The sequence below is a fragment of the Lycium barbarum genome, chromosome 3 (genome assembly GCF_019175385.1).
Source record: "Lycium barbarum isolate Lr01 chromosome 3, ASM1917538v2, whole genome shotgun sequence".
NCBI classification, from domain to species: domain Eukaryota; kingdom Viridiplantae; phylum Streptophyta; class Magnoliopsida; order Solanales; family Solanaceae; genus Lycium; species Lycium barbarum.
In genome coordinates, this window is record NC_083339.1 from 138,974,541 (window position 1) to 138,988,327 (window position 13,787).

Genomic DNA, 13,787 nt, shown 5'->3' on the forward strand with positions numbered 1-13,787 from the left:
AAAACAAAGTTGAGTGACTATATAGGCCACTTGCCAAAAGTTGAGTAACTTTTAAAATTCAAAACAAAATTGAGTGACTATAAATGCCACTTACCCAAAGTTGAGTGATCGTATGAGCTTCTAACTTGGGGTTCGTGTGTTTGGACTTCAGAGGTGTTGTATCAAGCTTCAATTCATCATACAGAACATTTAGGTATTCAAGTTCACTAAGAAGTTGAAGTTTGAGTTACAATTATTAATAAAAGCAAACTTATTCATCGTACACACAATAAGTACTGCCATTACCATTTTAAATACTGGATTAAAACGTAAAGCCATTTTGCTTAATGAACTCAAGTCTTGAAACAACCTTGTCATGTGGAGGCATAGTCTCTTTCACCAGAGGCAGCTCAAGCAAAGTGGTCACCCATGAACATACAAATGGATTCCTATGAGGATCCACAATCTTCATCCCAAGTACTTCTTCTAATGCCTTATATGTACCAAGTGAACACACAATTATTATATCTAAAAGCCCCAAATTGTCAGCACCGATAATAGACCTTCCCCCTGGGAAGAAATCTTTCATTCCTTCTTCAATCACTTTTAGTTTCTCAAAGAAGGGATCAAATGCTCCTTCCTCCATCTCTTTGGCTGAAATAAATGCTTTCTTCATGGTGTCTGATATCTGCAAATCATTTAATCTTAAAACCAACCAAGTTGAAGTCGGCTAATTTTTACAATATAACTGACTGTATTTGCTACGATGAAAGTCATTTTTTCATGGCAAAATATTTTTCATTGACATATGTATTTGGTACGACTGAAGTCATTTTCCATGAAAAATATTCGTCATATGTTTTCTATTGTTTTGGTTGGTGAGACGTGAAAAATATTTCCCCGGCCAGAAGAAATAGATATTAAAGATTAATATTAATATTAGTAAATCACAGTCTTTGATCTGATGAAACTTTTGAGTACTAGAGGTTAATAACAACATCTACTAAGTGTTGGTTGAAGAAAGTAACAGTATAAGGTTACTTAAAAGTCAGGATGTAAGAAAAATGACTTCTACCCATAAATAAGGGAAATCATTTTCCAAAAAATGTGTTTCATGGAGGACTACCGTCATACCAAGCATTAAAAAAATGTCTTTCATGTGAGAAATGAATTCCATTGGATCAAACAGTACTGGAAACTGACTTTCCTGTGAGCAATGAAAAATTATATCGGATCAAACACTAAAACATGTTTTTCATGTGAAACATGAATTCCATCATACTAAAAACTAGAAAGTGACTTCCCTATGAAAAATTACTTCTGTCGTTCCATATACATAACACAAATGAAAAGAAGCATAAAAACATAACCTGAAGGCAGTAAGTAGCCCAGAAACGAACTGTGGCTCTTTCATATGGATCATCTGGTAAGAATCGAGGTTCGTTCTTCCAGGTTTCATCGATGTATTCAAGAATAACAAGGGACTCAGAAACAGGTCTTCCATGGTGAAGCAATACTGGAACCTTCTTATACACGGGATTATATTTGAGAAGCAAAGAACTTTTGTTGCTCAAGTCTTCTTCCACATACTCAAATGCTAGGCCTTTGATTTTTAGAGCCAGCTCCACTTTCTTTGCGTAAGTGCTAATCCACATTCCATGTAGTGTAACTTCGCTTTCCTCTTCCATTTCTTTTTTCTTCTTCTTGTTTTTTTAAGGTTGATTAATACCAAGGATGTCGTACTTTAGTGGAACTAGATGTCTAAATAGAAATTTCCACTAACTACAAGCTGCGTAATCTTTCGGTTTGATTTTATTAGAAGAAGCGAGAGGTTGGTTTTGTGCTACACTTAGTAGAATCACTTGGTTGTGCTTTCTTTTACTAAATAAGTTATAGTGAATCAAATAAGACTACACTAACTAGAATTACTTGGTTGTGCTTTCTTTTACTAAAACTATTGAATATGTCCACACTTGCGATTAAAAAGAGAAATTAAAATATTATTGAATAATCTATGTAATGGAGTAATTTTTATTAAAAAAAAAAAAGAGAAAGATCCTTACTTTCTATAGGAATTCCTTTTACATAAAGTTGGTGAATAATTATTACCTTTTTCTCTTGACGGTATAAATTGAGCAGTAATCAATTAAGTAGTCTAACCGAGGAAAATAATAATTTATAAACTCATGATCTCGAAATAGCACATACAACAAAAATTGCTAACAATGAATATATATGAATTCAAAATCCATGTGTCATCTAATGTACTTGATAATGGCTATGTGACAATTTCTCAAGTGTATCTCAAAGATTCATTGCAAAAATACAATATCATAACGATTGAAAAATAAAAATAGTAAAGTTAATTCTTAAAGAAATTGGAAGTTATAGCTAACCTTACAACTCTCTCATTTACATAGACAAACAAAATGACAAAAGATATCGAGAAATTATAAAATATAATTTGAGTAATTAAAAGTGAAATCGCTTTAGGGCATTGAAAATATAAAACGGACTTTAACTTGTATCTTTTTTTGTCACCTTTTCTTTTTTTCCTGAACTCAAAAGATAATTATCACAATAACTAAATGTGAATTCATGAAATTGACATGATTTTTTATATAATATAGGATAAAAGAATACAACAATATAATAGGTTAGAACACTTGTAGAAGGTGAAATCGAGTTGACCATTACTGGATAATCTTTTGAATTTTAGAGGTTACAGTAGTCTTTATAGGAACTCCATAATTTTAGTGCCAAAAAAAATATTTGCTGCCATAAAAATCCACTCAATTTATGCAGAGAATTTTCTTTATTTTAGTTCATATGAAATTTTTTCATTGTTTTAATTGTATCAAGAAAGGAAAAAGAAAGATGCAATATAAAAATAAAAAGCACCTCAACCCGTCAAGCTCTTTATTTTCCAACTCAAAAATAGAAATCAAACCCGATTCCATTTCTCCTCTCCCACTGAAAAATATTTCGCGGTAGAATTCCTGACCCATCTATTCCCTCTCTTTCTTTGCCATATATTGAAAGATTGAGCACAACCGTTAGAATAAAAAATACAATTGATTAGTATTGTATTTCATCAAGTTTTACATACATTTTGCGAGCTTGTAAGGAGGTCATATTGTGACCTTTACAATGTCGAGAAATGAAGCTCCACCTTCATAGCATTGGGCAGTCAAAATTTGAAGAGCGACTCCATCTTCTTTGCAAATAGTTTTCCACATAAATGATTGGCTCATTGTTGTTATAGAATTTTGGTATAATATTCTAATTTTAAAGCATTTCTTGTTGGATTAGGTCTCAAATACATATAAAAACACGTCGGAAAAGATCTCGGATACATACCGTAAAAGACTAAATCTAGCTAAAATAAAGAAAGTAACAAAAGAAGAAAATAAACAACCTATAATATTGAATAACAATTTACAAAAGAACATATGTTTTAAGAGAACGGAGGGGAAGGAATTTGTAATGTTACACGAGGAGGAGATGTTATAACTCATAATATATAAGAGTTAATAGAGGATCTATTTAAAGAGGATTAGTAATGTGTCAGTTACAAAATGAGGTGTAATTATCTATGAGTTAATAAGGTACTAATTGTTAAAAGAATAGGAACGGTTGATTTTTTTTTTCTTGTGCACGACTACACCCACGGAGAAGGACTGAAGAAAGCTTAAATTGCTTTTAATGCAAACCAAGTTAATTAGCAATAAGATCATGTACTACGTGGGCTGATATGAACATTTATTTTGTGAGGATTTTTAAGCCATTTAGTTAGTGGATTATTCATAAAAAAATAAATAAAAAACTCAAAAAAAGGAGAAAAAAGATAAATAGGAATGGTGGCTATATAGAGGTGTCACATCACCTTGTTTATGCCTAACTTTATATTATATATAGATAAGTTACAGTAAATCAAATATGACTACTGCTTCACACTTGATGTCGCTGAACTAAAGATAGGAATATTGATCCACACAAAGATTGTCACGCCCCAAAATAAAAGAATTTATATTTATAGAGATGACGACAAGTGACAATAAATGAGTAAAACCACATCACACTGGCACAATAACAACAACAATAACATGTTGGGTTTTTTGGAGTGTGAATGGGAAATGAGAAAAGGTACCTTTTGGAGTGTACTCAAAAGGCACCTTTTGGATTGCACCTCTCCATCTCACCTTTTCATTGCCTATAAATTTAGAGGACTAGCCTCAGATTCTATACACAAAAATCTGAATATTTTTCTCCCTCTAAACTGTTCTCTGCATCTGTTTTCAAAATAAAATTTTAGTAGAGTCATATGATTTGTTGCCGAATTTGCGTTCGATGAAGTTGGTGGGGTTTGAGGTGCCGCTACGCCATCAACAGGTATTTCCGTTTTATCCTGAGAGGTAGTAATCCATAACCTCGGGTACAGTGAGGGAATTAAATTTTTAAGGACACATAGTGAATTCTGTGGACTCAGATATTTTCAGTTTTATGGATTTTATGTTTTTTAAGATTAACTCATGTTTCTGGTTTACTGATTTTGAGCATAGATTTACTAACAATCTTAAGGAATTTAATGAATATTTTGAATCCCCAGTAGAGAAAAAATCGGAGCGATCAATTTGTGGACTGTGTTCATTCTTGGATGGTCCTACGGGAAATCTACTCACTGTATTCGCTGGTTTTGAACTGTCTGATGGATGACTGATATAGAGGAAAATAAAGGAGAAGTTCCGAATGTTGTTTAAACAGACACGTCTTTTCTTTTCATACTCCATTATGTCCAAATGAGCAGGCCAATGATGGCACTAAACAAAATTGTTATGGGATGGAACAATCAATGTGAAGTCACAATTACCAGTGTGGTTAAAACATGCCAACAGTTGGTGGTGGCCAATACTTGGCAAATACATGAAAATCCACCATAATGATGAAGGATAATTTTATGGTCAATGGGAAAGATGGCATGGTGACTTGATTTATAACAACACTGGAATTTATCCACGCAAACATATTTGCATTACAGTGATTATGAAGAATTGTATTCAAACGACACGGCTTTTCGGACTCAGTTAATTTATGTTGGCCACTGTTTGAAGATATTAGAACCGCATAAATTCAGGTTTTACTTTCTCAAATTCTTAAGGTGTTCTGCCCAATGTGATTTCTAAAATTTCAATTTTTATAAATATTAGGGTAGATGTTTATTATGTGATGATCTCAGATATTTTTTTGTGCATAACATAAGATTAATTAGTTGATGTACTATTTGTTAACATGCATAAAATATGTGGAAGAGTATTTTCAAGATAGTAAGATATGAATTAGGCTTTACATTGATACTTAAAAATTATACTTGAGATCATGGAAATAATATACATATATTATTATGGTTCAGTAAGAATATACACATTTTTTTTCCATCAGCATAAGCATGCATATGCTAGTGTATTTGTATTTATAAGAACCCAAATCTCGAAAGATGCCTTTGATGTTGGATAAAGATTACTGAAGTAATCCCAACTATTATAGTAAGGAATGAAATCCTATGAGCATTGATATGCACATGAGTTGTATAAATTATTTTAGTGAATAGTTTTTTTTTCCTCTTCTCTAAAATATGGCGTCACTTTGGCAAGACCAAAGTGGTCGGGTCCCAGAAGGGTTAGTGGCGTTTGTGATGAAGATTGCACTTGGGTAATTTTTATTCCTTTTCTCTTATGGCGAGAATTATTTATAAAGGGAAAAGAATCTTTTGTATTTTGATTTGTAAAGGAGATGAAAAAAAAAACTCTTTTCAGAAATAGTAATCTTTTTGGAGACTAAAGCCATTGTGGTTTTCTACTCCGCTGGTTGGAGATTAAGATCTGCGTAATTTTCTACTCCAAATTACTTCTCGGTTTAAAGAATATAAAAACTTTACCGATTTAATAACATTCGTTGGTTTGAAGATATAAAATCTTCCCTGCTTGTTTATTCGGTTTGAAGAGATAAAAACTTCACTGATTTATTAAATCTGTTTGTGTCAGAGTTATTCGGTTTGAAGATATAAAAACTTTACCGTTTTATTCTCTAGTAAAAAGAACAGAGAGAGAGTATGACCGTAAGGATGTTCGTTGCATTATGTGGTATGAATTGCTGATAGAGATGAAAATTAAAGAAAAATTCTAATTTGAGTTTTTAAAGCGTGAACGGAAACAATTTTTTATAACTCCCGGTGATTCTCCTTCGGATTATAAAATTCAGTGGCTAAGAATTTATATGAAAAGGATCATATTAATTGCTTGACATTAAATTTGTATGTGACATCTATGTTCATGGCAAAGCCATCTTCATTAGTTTTGTTCACTATTTTTTCTAATAGTCTTCAAGAGATTCAGGCCACCAATCTTTGTTGATAAATTAAGTGTTGATAAAGTAGTTATCATGCAAGGAGTAACAGTAAATGATATACATATATTTTTTGTATATATTATAGGGATATTATAGTGATTGACACTTATGTTAATGATTTCTTGAAAAACTTTATCATGGTTGGTGTCTTTAGGAGCCCGTTTGGATTGGCTTATAAGTTGCTTATAAGCTGTTTTCAGCTTTTTTTAGTGTTTGGCTGGTCAGCTTAAAGTCATTTTGTGCTTAAAATAAGCTCAAAAAAATAATTGGGTCCATTTGACTTAGCTTATCTAAAATAGCTTACAAGCTGAAAAGCTTATAAGTAAAAAAAAAAAAAATTAGACTACCCAACTTATTTTTTTTAGCTTATAAACTGTTTGCAGCTTATAAGCATAAGCCCATCCAAACAGGCTCTAGTTCTCCTTTCACTAATGGGTGATTAGTATGTACTATACCGATTCATGGGAACTAAGTGCTTATGTGTTTAATGATGATGTTGCACGTTAAAGGAACGACTTAACATAGATGGCGAATGCCTTGTTAATAAATTCTGGTTTATCCCAGAAATGTACATACTAATCACCCATTAGTGAAAGGAGAACTAGAGCCTGTTTGAAATACTTCAAAGTGTGGGAGAACTAATGCTATTCTTACGGCTAGCCGAATACTCAATTTAGTGCCCTATGGAAAAAACGCAATTTGTTCCACTTGAAAAATGAAAAGGAAGAAAGCTCAATTTGAAATACTTCAAAGTGTGGGAGTGTTTGGCCAAAGTGCAAGCTTCTAAACCCAAAAGGGTAAAAATTGGACCTAAAAAATGTTGATTATGTTTTCATAGGATATGCCACAAATAGTAAAGCATATCGATTTATGGTTCGCATATCAGAAAATCCCAACATTCATGTGAATACGGTAATTGAATCACATAATGCTGACTTCTTTGAAAATAAATATTCGTATAAAAGGGAATGTGAGTCGTCTAGCGAAGGATCCAAATGACCTCGGGAAGAAACAAAGGAAAATGTTCCTGATGAGGAAAATCCAAGATGTAGCAAATGTCAAAAGACATCTACTTCATTTGGACAAGATTTTCTAACATTTTTGTTGGAAAATGAGCCTCGAACTTTCAACGAAGCTATGACTTCTTCGGAAGCTCAATAATGGTTGACAGTTAATAGTGAAATTGAATCCATATTAAACAACCATACATGGGAGTTGGTTGATCTTCCTCCAGGGAACAAATCTTTAGGTTCCAAATGGATCTTCAAAAAGGAAAACAAGAGTTGATGGCACTATTGTTAAATATAAGGCAAGACTTGTTGTCAAAGGGTATAGACAGTGAGAAGTTCTTGATTACTTTAATACTTACTCGCCGGTAACGAGAATTACATCCATTCAGGTGTTAATAGCTTTAGCCGCCGTGTACGGTTTTAAAATCCATTAAATAGATTTGAAAACAACCTTCCTAAATGGAGATCTGGAGAAAGAAATCTACATGGAACAACCTGAAGGGTTTGTGGTTTCCGGAAAAGAGAAGAAGGTGTGACGACTTGTTAAGTCTCTTTACGGGCTAAAACAAGCACCCAAATAATGGTATGCGAAATTTTACCATACGATGCTATCAAATGGATTTAAGATAAATGAGTGTGACAAATGTGTTTACATTAAGAACACTCCAAATCACGTCGTCATTGTTTGTTTGTATGTTGATGACATGTTCATAATGAGTAAAGACATTGCTGACATAAATGCCACTAAAGGTATGCTAGCTAGCAAATTTGATATGAAAGACCGAGGAGTTTCCCACTTAATTTTAGGAATTAAGATCCATAAGACTCCTCGAGGTCTAGCTCTGTTTTAGTCTCATTACATTGAAAGATTACTTGAGAAATTCAAGTATTTAGATTTCAAAACTGCAAAAACTCCAATTGACTTAAACCTAGCTCTTGCAAAGAACAAAGGTGAAAGTGAGTTTCAATTGAACTATGCTAGGGTATTGGGAAGCTTAATGTACATTATGAACTGTACGCGACCAGATATAGCTTGTGCTATAAGTAAACTAAGTCGGTACACGAGTAGTCTCAATCAAACGCATTGGATGGCAATGAAACGAGTTCTTGGATATTTAAAACATACCCAAAACTTTGCCTTGCATTACAATAAATATCCCACTGTTATTGAAGGATATAGTGATGCAAATTGGATCACCGGATCAACTAAAATTAAATCCACAAGTGGATACGTTTTTACCATTGGTGGAGTAGCAGTTTCTTGGAAGTCATCCAAATAGACATATATCGCCTGCTCTACAATGGAGTCTGAGTTCATAGCATTATACAAAGAGGGTAAAGAAGCTGAATGACTCCGAAATTTCTGAGAAGACATTCCATTTTGGCCCAAACCGTTGACTCCTATATGCATACATTGTAATAGCCAAGTGACAATAGAAAGGGTCGGGAGCGTTATGTATAACGGGAAGTCTCGTCACATACGACAAGACATAATACTATTAGACAACTACTCTCTATTGGAATTATCACAATTGACTACGTTAAGTCAAGAGTGTTATATCCCGTAATTTTGCACCTTCGGAAAATTCGAAATAATTTTGACTTGTAAGAAATAAGGCCATATTTTGATTTTATTTAATATATATGTATTGTTCATGAAAATGTTGATGTGGAAATATGGAGGAAGGCCAAGGGCAAAGTTGAAAATTTTGGAAATTTATTTCGGGAATTACAAAATAAGACCCATAACTAATTGGGCTCTAAATAAATGAAAACAAAAAAAAACAAAGAGGCCCAAAAATTAGTAGTGGCCGGCCATGGAGGAAAATAAAATGGCCCAAGCCCATAACCAATTAAACCCATGTATTAATAAACAAAAAGGGGCCACAATTCCTCCATTTCAAAGAAGCTTCAAGAACAAAAAGATTGAGAGAAAACAAAAGGAGGGGTTCGACCATAGAGAAAAAAGAAAGAAAAATTGGAGGGCTTCCATCTTTGATCCAAAAATTATAACTTTCTAGTATTCCTACTAAGTTCAAGACCCTCTTCTACGTGGTATAATTTTTGGGGCAAGAAAGTACTTTTTTTGGCAAGTGGAAATTCTTGAAAAAGGTAAAGATTCTACTCTTTTTGTCTTGGAAGAATTTTATATATATATTGTAGTATATGGAAATGAATGTAAAGTATGAAATTTGTGTGTTGCGGGTGTGTGGGTGTGTGGCCGTGTGTGGGTGTGGTGAAGGGAGGAGAATGAAATTTATTTAGTATGTTAAATTAGGTTGTTGTGGCTTTGTGATGTAAATGGAAGAATAATAGTTCAAGTTGGCATGAAAATTTGTTGTAGGAAAATTGTGTGATTTTATTATGGTCTTATGTAATTATGGGAATGGAATTGCTAAAGTATGAATGGTTATTGTTGTTGATGAAATTGGAGGATAAAAAAAAAATGTGTTGTGAATGTTCGTGTCGAAGATTGGAGGTTTCGGGTGAAGTATGATTTTTGGTGGGATTGTTGAATATTTTGTAGAATTGTATGATATGCTTTTGAATTGTATTTGAATGATCTTGAATTAGTAGTGAAAATGTAAGTGTCGATATTGGCTTGAAAGGACGTAGTTGAATCGAATATGATACGTTATGTAGAGAAGAAAGTTATTAATGTTAGAATGCGTTTAAATTGATTCTTGATGACTATTATTATGGTTGTTGGTATCGTTGGTGTGGTTGTTGATGAATTTGGCCGAGTTAAATTCTCGGGGTTGTTGAATTTACAGGGGAGATGCTGCCGAAATTTCTGTAGACAAGTACTAGTTAGAATTTGGATTTCTAAGTACTTATAGCTAATGTTTGGTAATTAATAACGCTATTGTAGATCTTGGAGAACCCGAGACTTGAGTCGGGATTTGTCTAGCGAGTGATCGGGATTTGTTAGCGAGCGATTGAGGTATGTAAAGCCCACCTTTCTTTCTTTTGGCATGACCTTTCTGGAATGAACAAATAACGTATAAGTATGCTCCTAAAGAAAAATCCTATTCTTAGAGCCATTAGGATGGCTAACATCTTTGACCTCCATAAGCTATTCCATATGACTGGATACATATTTTATGATGTTCAAAGATTCTATTTGTTATGTTCCGAATGTTGTTCGAAAGAAAAACGAGAAGACTAAAGCCTTTGACGAATATTTCGATATGAAAATATGGTCTTAAAGTCCCCATTTGATTTGATCCATAATGTTATCCGCAAGTTTCCTAATATGAATATGTGATCCATAATGATGTCCGAAAAATATTTGATATGGCTAAAGCTTTGGATACATATATTTTGATACGTACATATGATCTTAAAGGCTCCATTTGATTTGCTCCATAGTAATGGTTGAAAGTTCCCCTAATATGAATGTCACTTGAATTTCCGAAAAGAGCTTCTGAAATGCTTTTAGAAAGTTCTGTATTTCAAAAGTTTGTAACTTTCGCATACTAACTCCGATTGACCCGAAACTGATTTCTGAGCCTTCGGATGCCGTAAATATATTTGTTCATCGAGTTTCGAAATTTATTTATTTATATGCATATAGTTTCTGCACTACTCTGCTCGTGCCTACTACTATGATATCGTTCGCCGGATCCCGGGCCAGTTTTGTGATCGTGCGCACTATGTATATTCGGCGGTATGATGTGTTGCGGTTCCCGAGACCTCGCCATAGGGCCGGGTACCGCTTATATATATACGGCGTTATGATGTGATATGGCATATGATATGTTCTGATGTTTTGATATGATATGATAATATGATATGTTCGGGGATTGTACGGAGATTTGAAACCTTCTGGAGTATGATGTGCTGTGGTGCCAGTGTCAGAGTGGCGACCACGTTCCTGAGCCTTATGCATGATTTTATTTGCATTATTTATGTTTTTAAAACAAGTTTGATATACTGATTCTGTAACCGCTTTCCATACTCCCTATTTCAGTTCTGATTTGAATTACTGTACTTCATGCTTTACATACTCAGTACATATTTCGTACTGACCCCCTTTCTTCGGGGGCTGCGTTTCATGCCCGCAGATACAGACGTTTGTTCTGGTGACCCGCCAGTGTAGGATACATTTTGCTACTTTTGAGTGCTCCTTTGACTCGGAGCCCATACTTTTGGTAAAGACCTTTCATTGTATATGTCTCTGTATATATGTATGACTATTTGGGGTACGGCGGGGCCCTGTCCCGTCATATGTTTCTGTTATGTTTTGAAGAGGCCTGCAGTCATATATGTGGGTCATGGGTCATGTTTGTTCGTTTCTGTTTATGATTTGTGCCTTAAGCGGTCCCGGTTGCTGTTATGGCCAAAACGACCCATATTGTATATGTTTGTATATTTGGGCGATGTGTATTCCGCCAGCCTACAGAATTTGATATGATATTTCTGTACGGGCAGCCGCTTAAGATGACATTTGTTCTTAGTATCTGTTTGAAATAACGTATGTTAAGTCTGAATAAATCTTTGATATGTCGATCTGGTACGTAAGTCAGTTTGGGTGTCCAAATAGGGCACCAGTAGCGGCCCACGGGGTTGGGTCGTGACAAAGAGATAATATGTCGGATCCACTAACTAAAGGAGTAACTAGAGAGGCGTTTGAAAGATCATCGAGGAGAATGGGACTATGGCTGAGGACAAGTCATCGTGGTGGTAATTCTACCAAGAAGACTGGAGATCCAAAGATCTAGGTTCAAAGAGATCAAACAAAGTCATTGATGACGGTTCAACATTGTCAAAATAAACTTTTTTTTTGGTCCATTCTCATGATGAGACAATGTTCAGTACCCGGATAAAGCATTAAGGCTTTTTAATAGTTTTTAAGTTTGATACGGGGTATATCAAATAGTGTATCTACGGGATGACACATTTAGGAATCATCTATGTAAGTGTGAAGTGTAAGCCGCTTTAAGGAGAATTCTGTAAGGCTAATTCTCTATGCACTTATGAATCAGGCAGTGTTCATGGCTGAAACGAACAAAATAATGAGAACCAAAGACGGTTAAAGGGTTAATTGTGTGACATGTGGTTGTCTAGGTATACACCAAAGCTCGAGGGTTCAAAAATATAAAATCTACCGATTGACCGAGTATATCCGACATATGTTCACTACGGAAAGTTCAAAGAGAAATCTACTTATCCAGATGCGATTAATCCTTGCTTACGAATCACACAGTTTTTCATGTATGTTTTTCATAATATAATCATTCCCCCATTCATGTGGGGGATTGTTGGGTTTTTTGGAGTGTGAATAGGAAATGAGAAAAGGTACCTTTTGGAGTGCACCCAAAAGACACCTTTTGGATTGCACCTCTCCATCCCACCTTTTCATTGCCTATAAATTTAGAGGACTAGCCTCAAATTTTATACACAAAAATATGAATATTTTTCTCCCTTTAAACAGTTCTTTGCATCTGTTTTCAAAATAAAATTTTAGTAGAGTCGTGTGATTTGTTGCCGAATTTGCGTTTGACAAAGTTGGTGAGGTTTGAGGTACTGCTACGCCATCAACAAGTATATCCGTTTTATCCTGGGAGGAAATAATCCATAACTTCGGGTACAATGAGGGGATTAAATTTCTTAAGGACACATAGTGAATTTTGTGGACTCGGATATTTTCAGTTTTATGCATTTTACGTTTTTTAAAATTAACTCATGTTTCTAGTTTACTGGTTTTGAACATAGATTTACTAACATAACATACCCAGTGTAATTACACTGACACATAACAATAAATCTTAATAGTAAAAAAAAAGGGGGCGGGGTTACCTATATGTACAGAGATGAAAACAAATCACATAGGCACATAATAATAAATCACATAGCCTCAGATTTTATACACAAATATATGAATATTTTTCTCCCTCTAAACTGTTCTCTGCATCTATGTTCAAAATAAAATTTTAGTAGAGTCGTGTGATTTGTTGCCAAATTTGCGTTTGACGAAGTTGGTGGGGTTTGAGGCACCGCTACGCCATCAATAGGTATATCCGTTTTATCCTGGGAGGAAGTAATCCATAACTTTGGATACAGTGAAGGGATTAAATTTCTTAAGGACACATAGTGAATTCTGTGGACTCGGATATTTTCAGTTTTATGCATTTTACGTTTTTTAAAATTAACTCATGTTTCTGGTTTACTGGTTTTGAACATAGATTTACTAACATAACATACCCAGTGTAATCACACTGGCACATAACAATAAAAAAAAAAGGGAGGGTGGGGGGGGGGGGGGGGCACCTATATGTATAGAGATGAAAACAAATCACATAGGCACATAATAATAAATCTTCACAGTGAAAAGTAGCAGAATGTGTTATCACAACCACCAAAAATATATATATATATATTGTATTTAAC

At 34.2% G+C, this 13,787-nt stretch overlaps 1 protein-coding gene across 1 annotated transcript; it reads right to left on the minus strand.

The window, feature by feature from the left end:
• Window positions 1-202: 202 nt before the first annotated feature.
• On the minus strand, window positions 203-1,750 carry LOC132634288 (glutathione S-transferase U10-like). Its single transcript, XM_060350561.1, has 2 exons — window positions 1,350-1,750; window positions 203-667 (listed from the first exon to the last, which is right to left on the minus strand). The coding sequence occupies exons 1-2, from the start codon at window positions 1,665-1,667 to the stop codon at window positions 302-304; spliced, it is 684 nt and encodes a 227-aa protein (XP_060206544.1). The 5' UTR covers window positions 1,668-1,750; the 3' UTR covers window positions 203-301.
• Window positions 1,751-13,787: the final 12,037 nt, after the last annotated feature.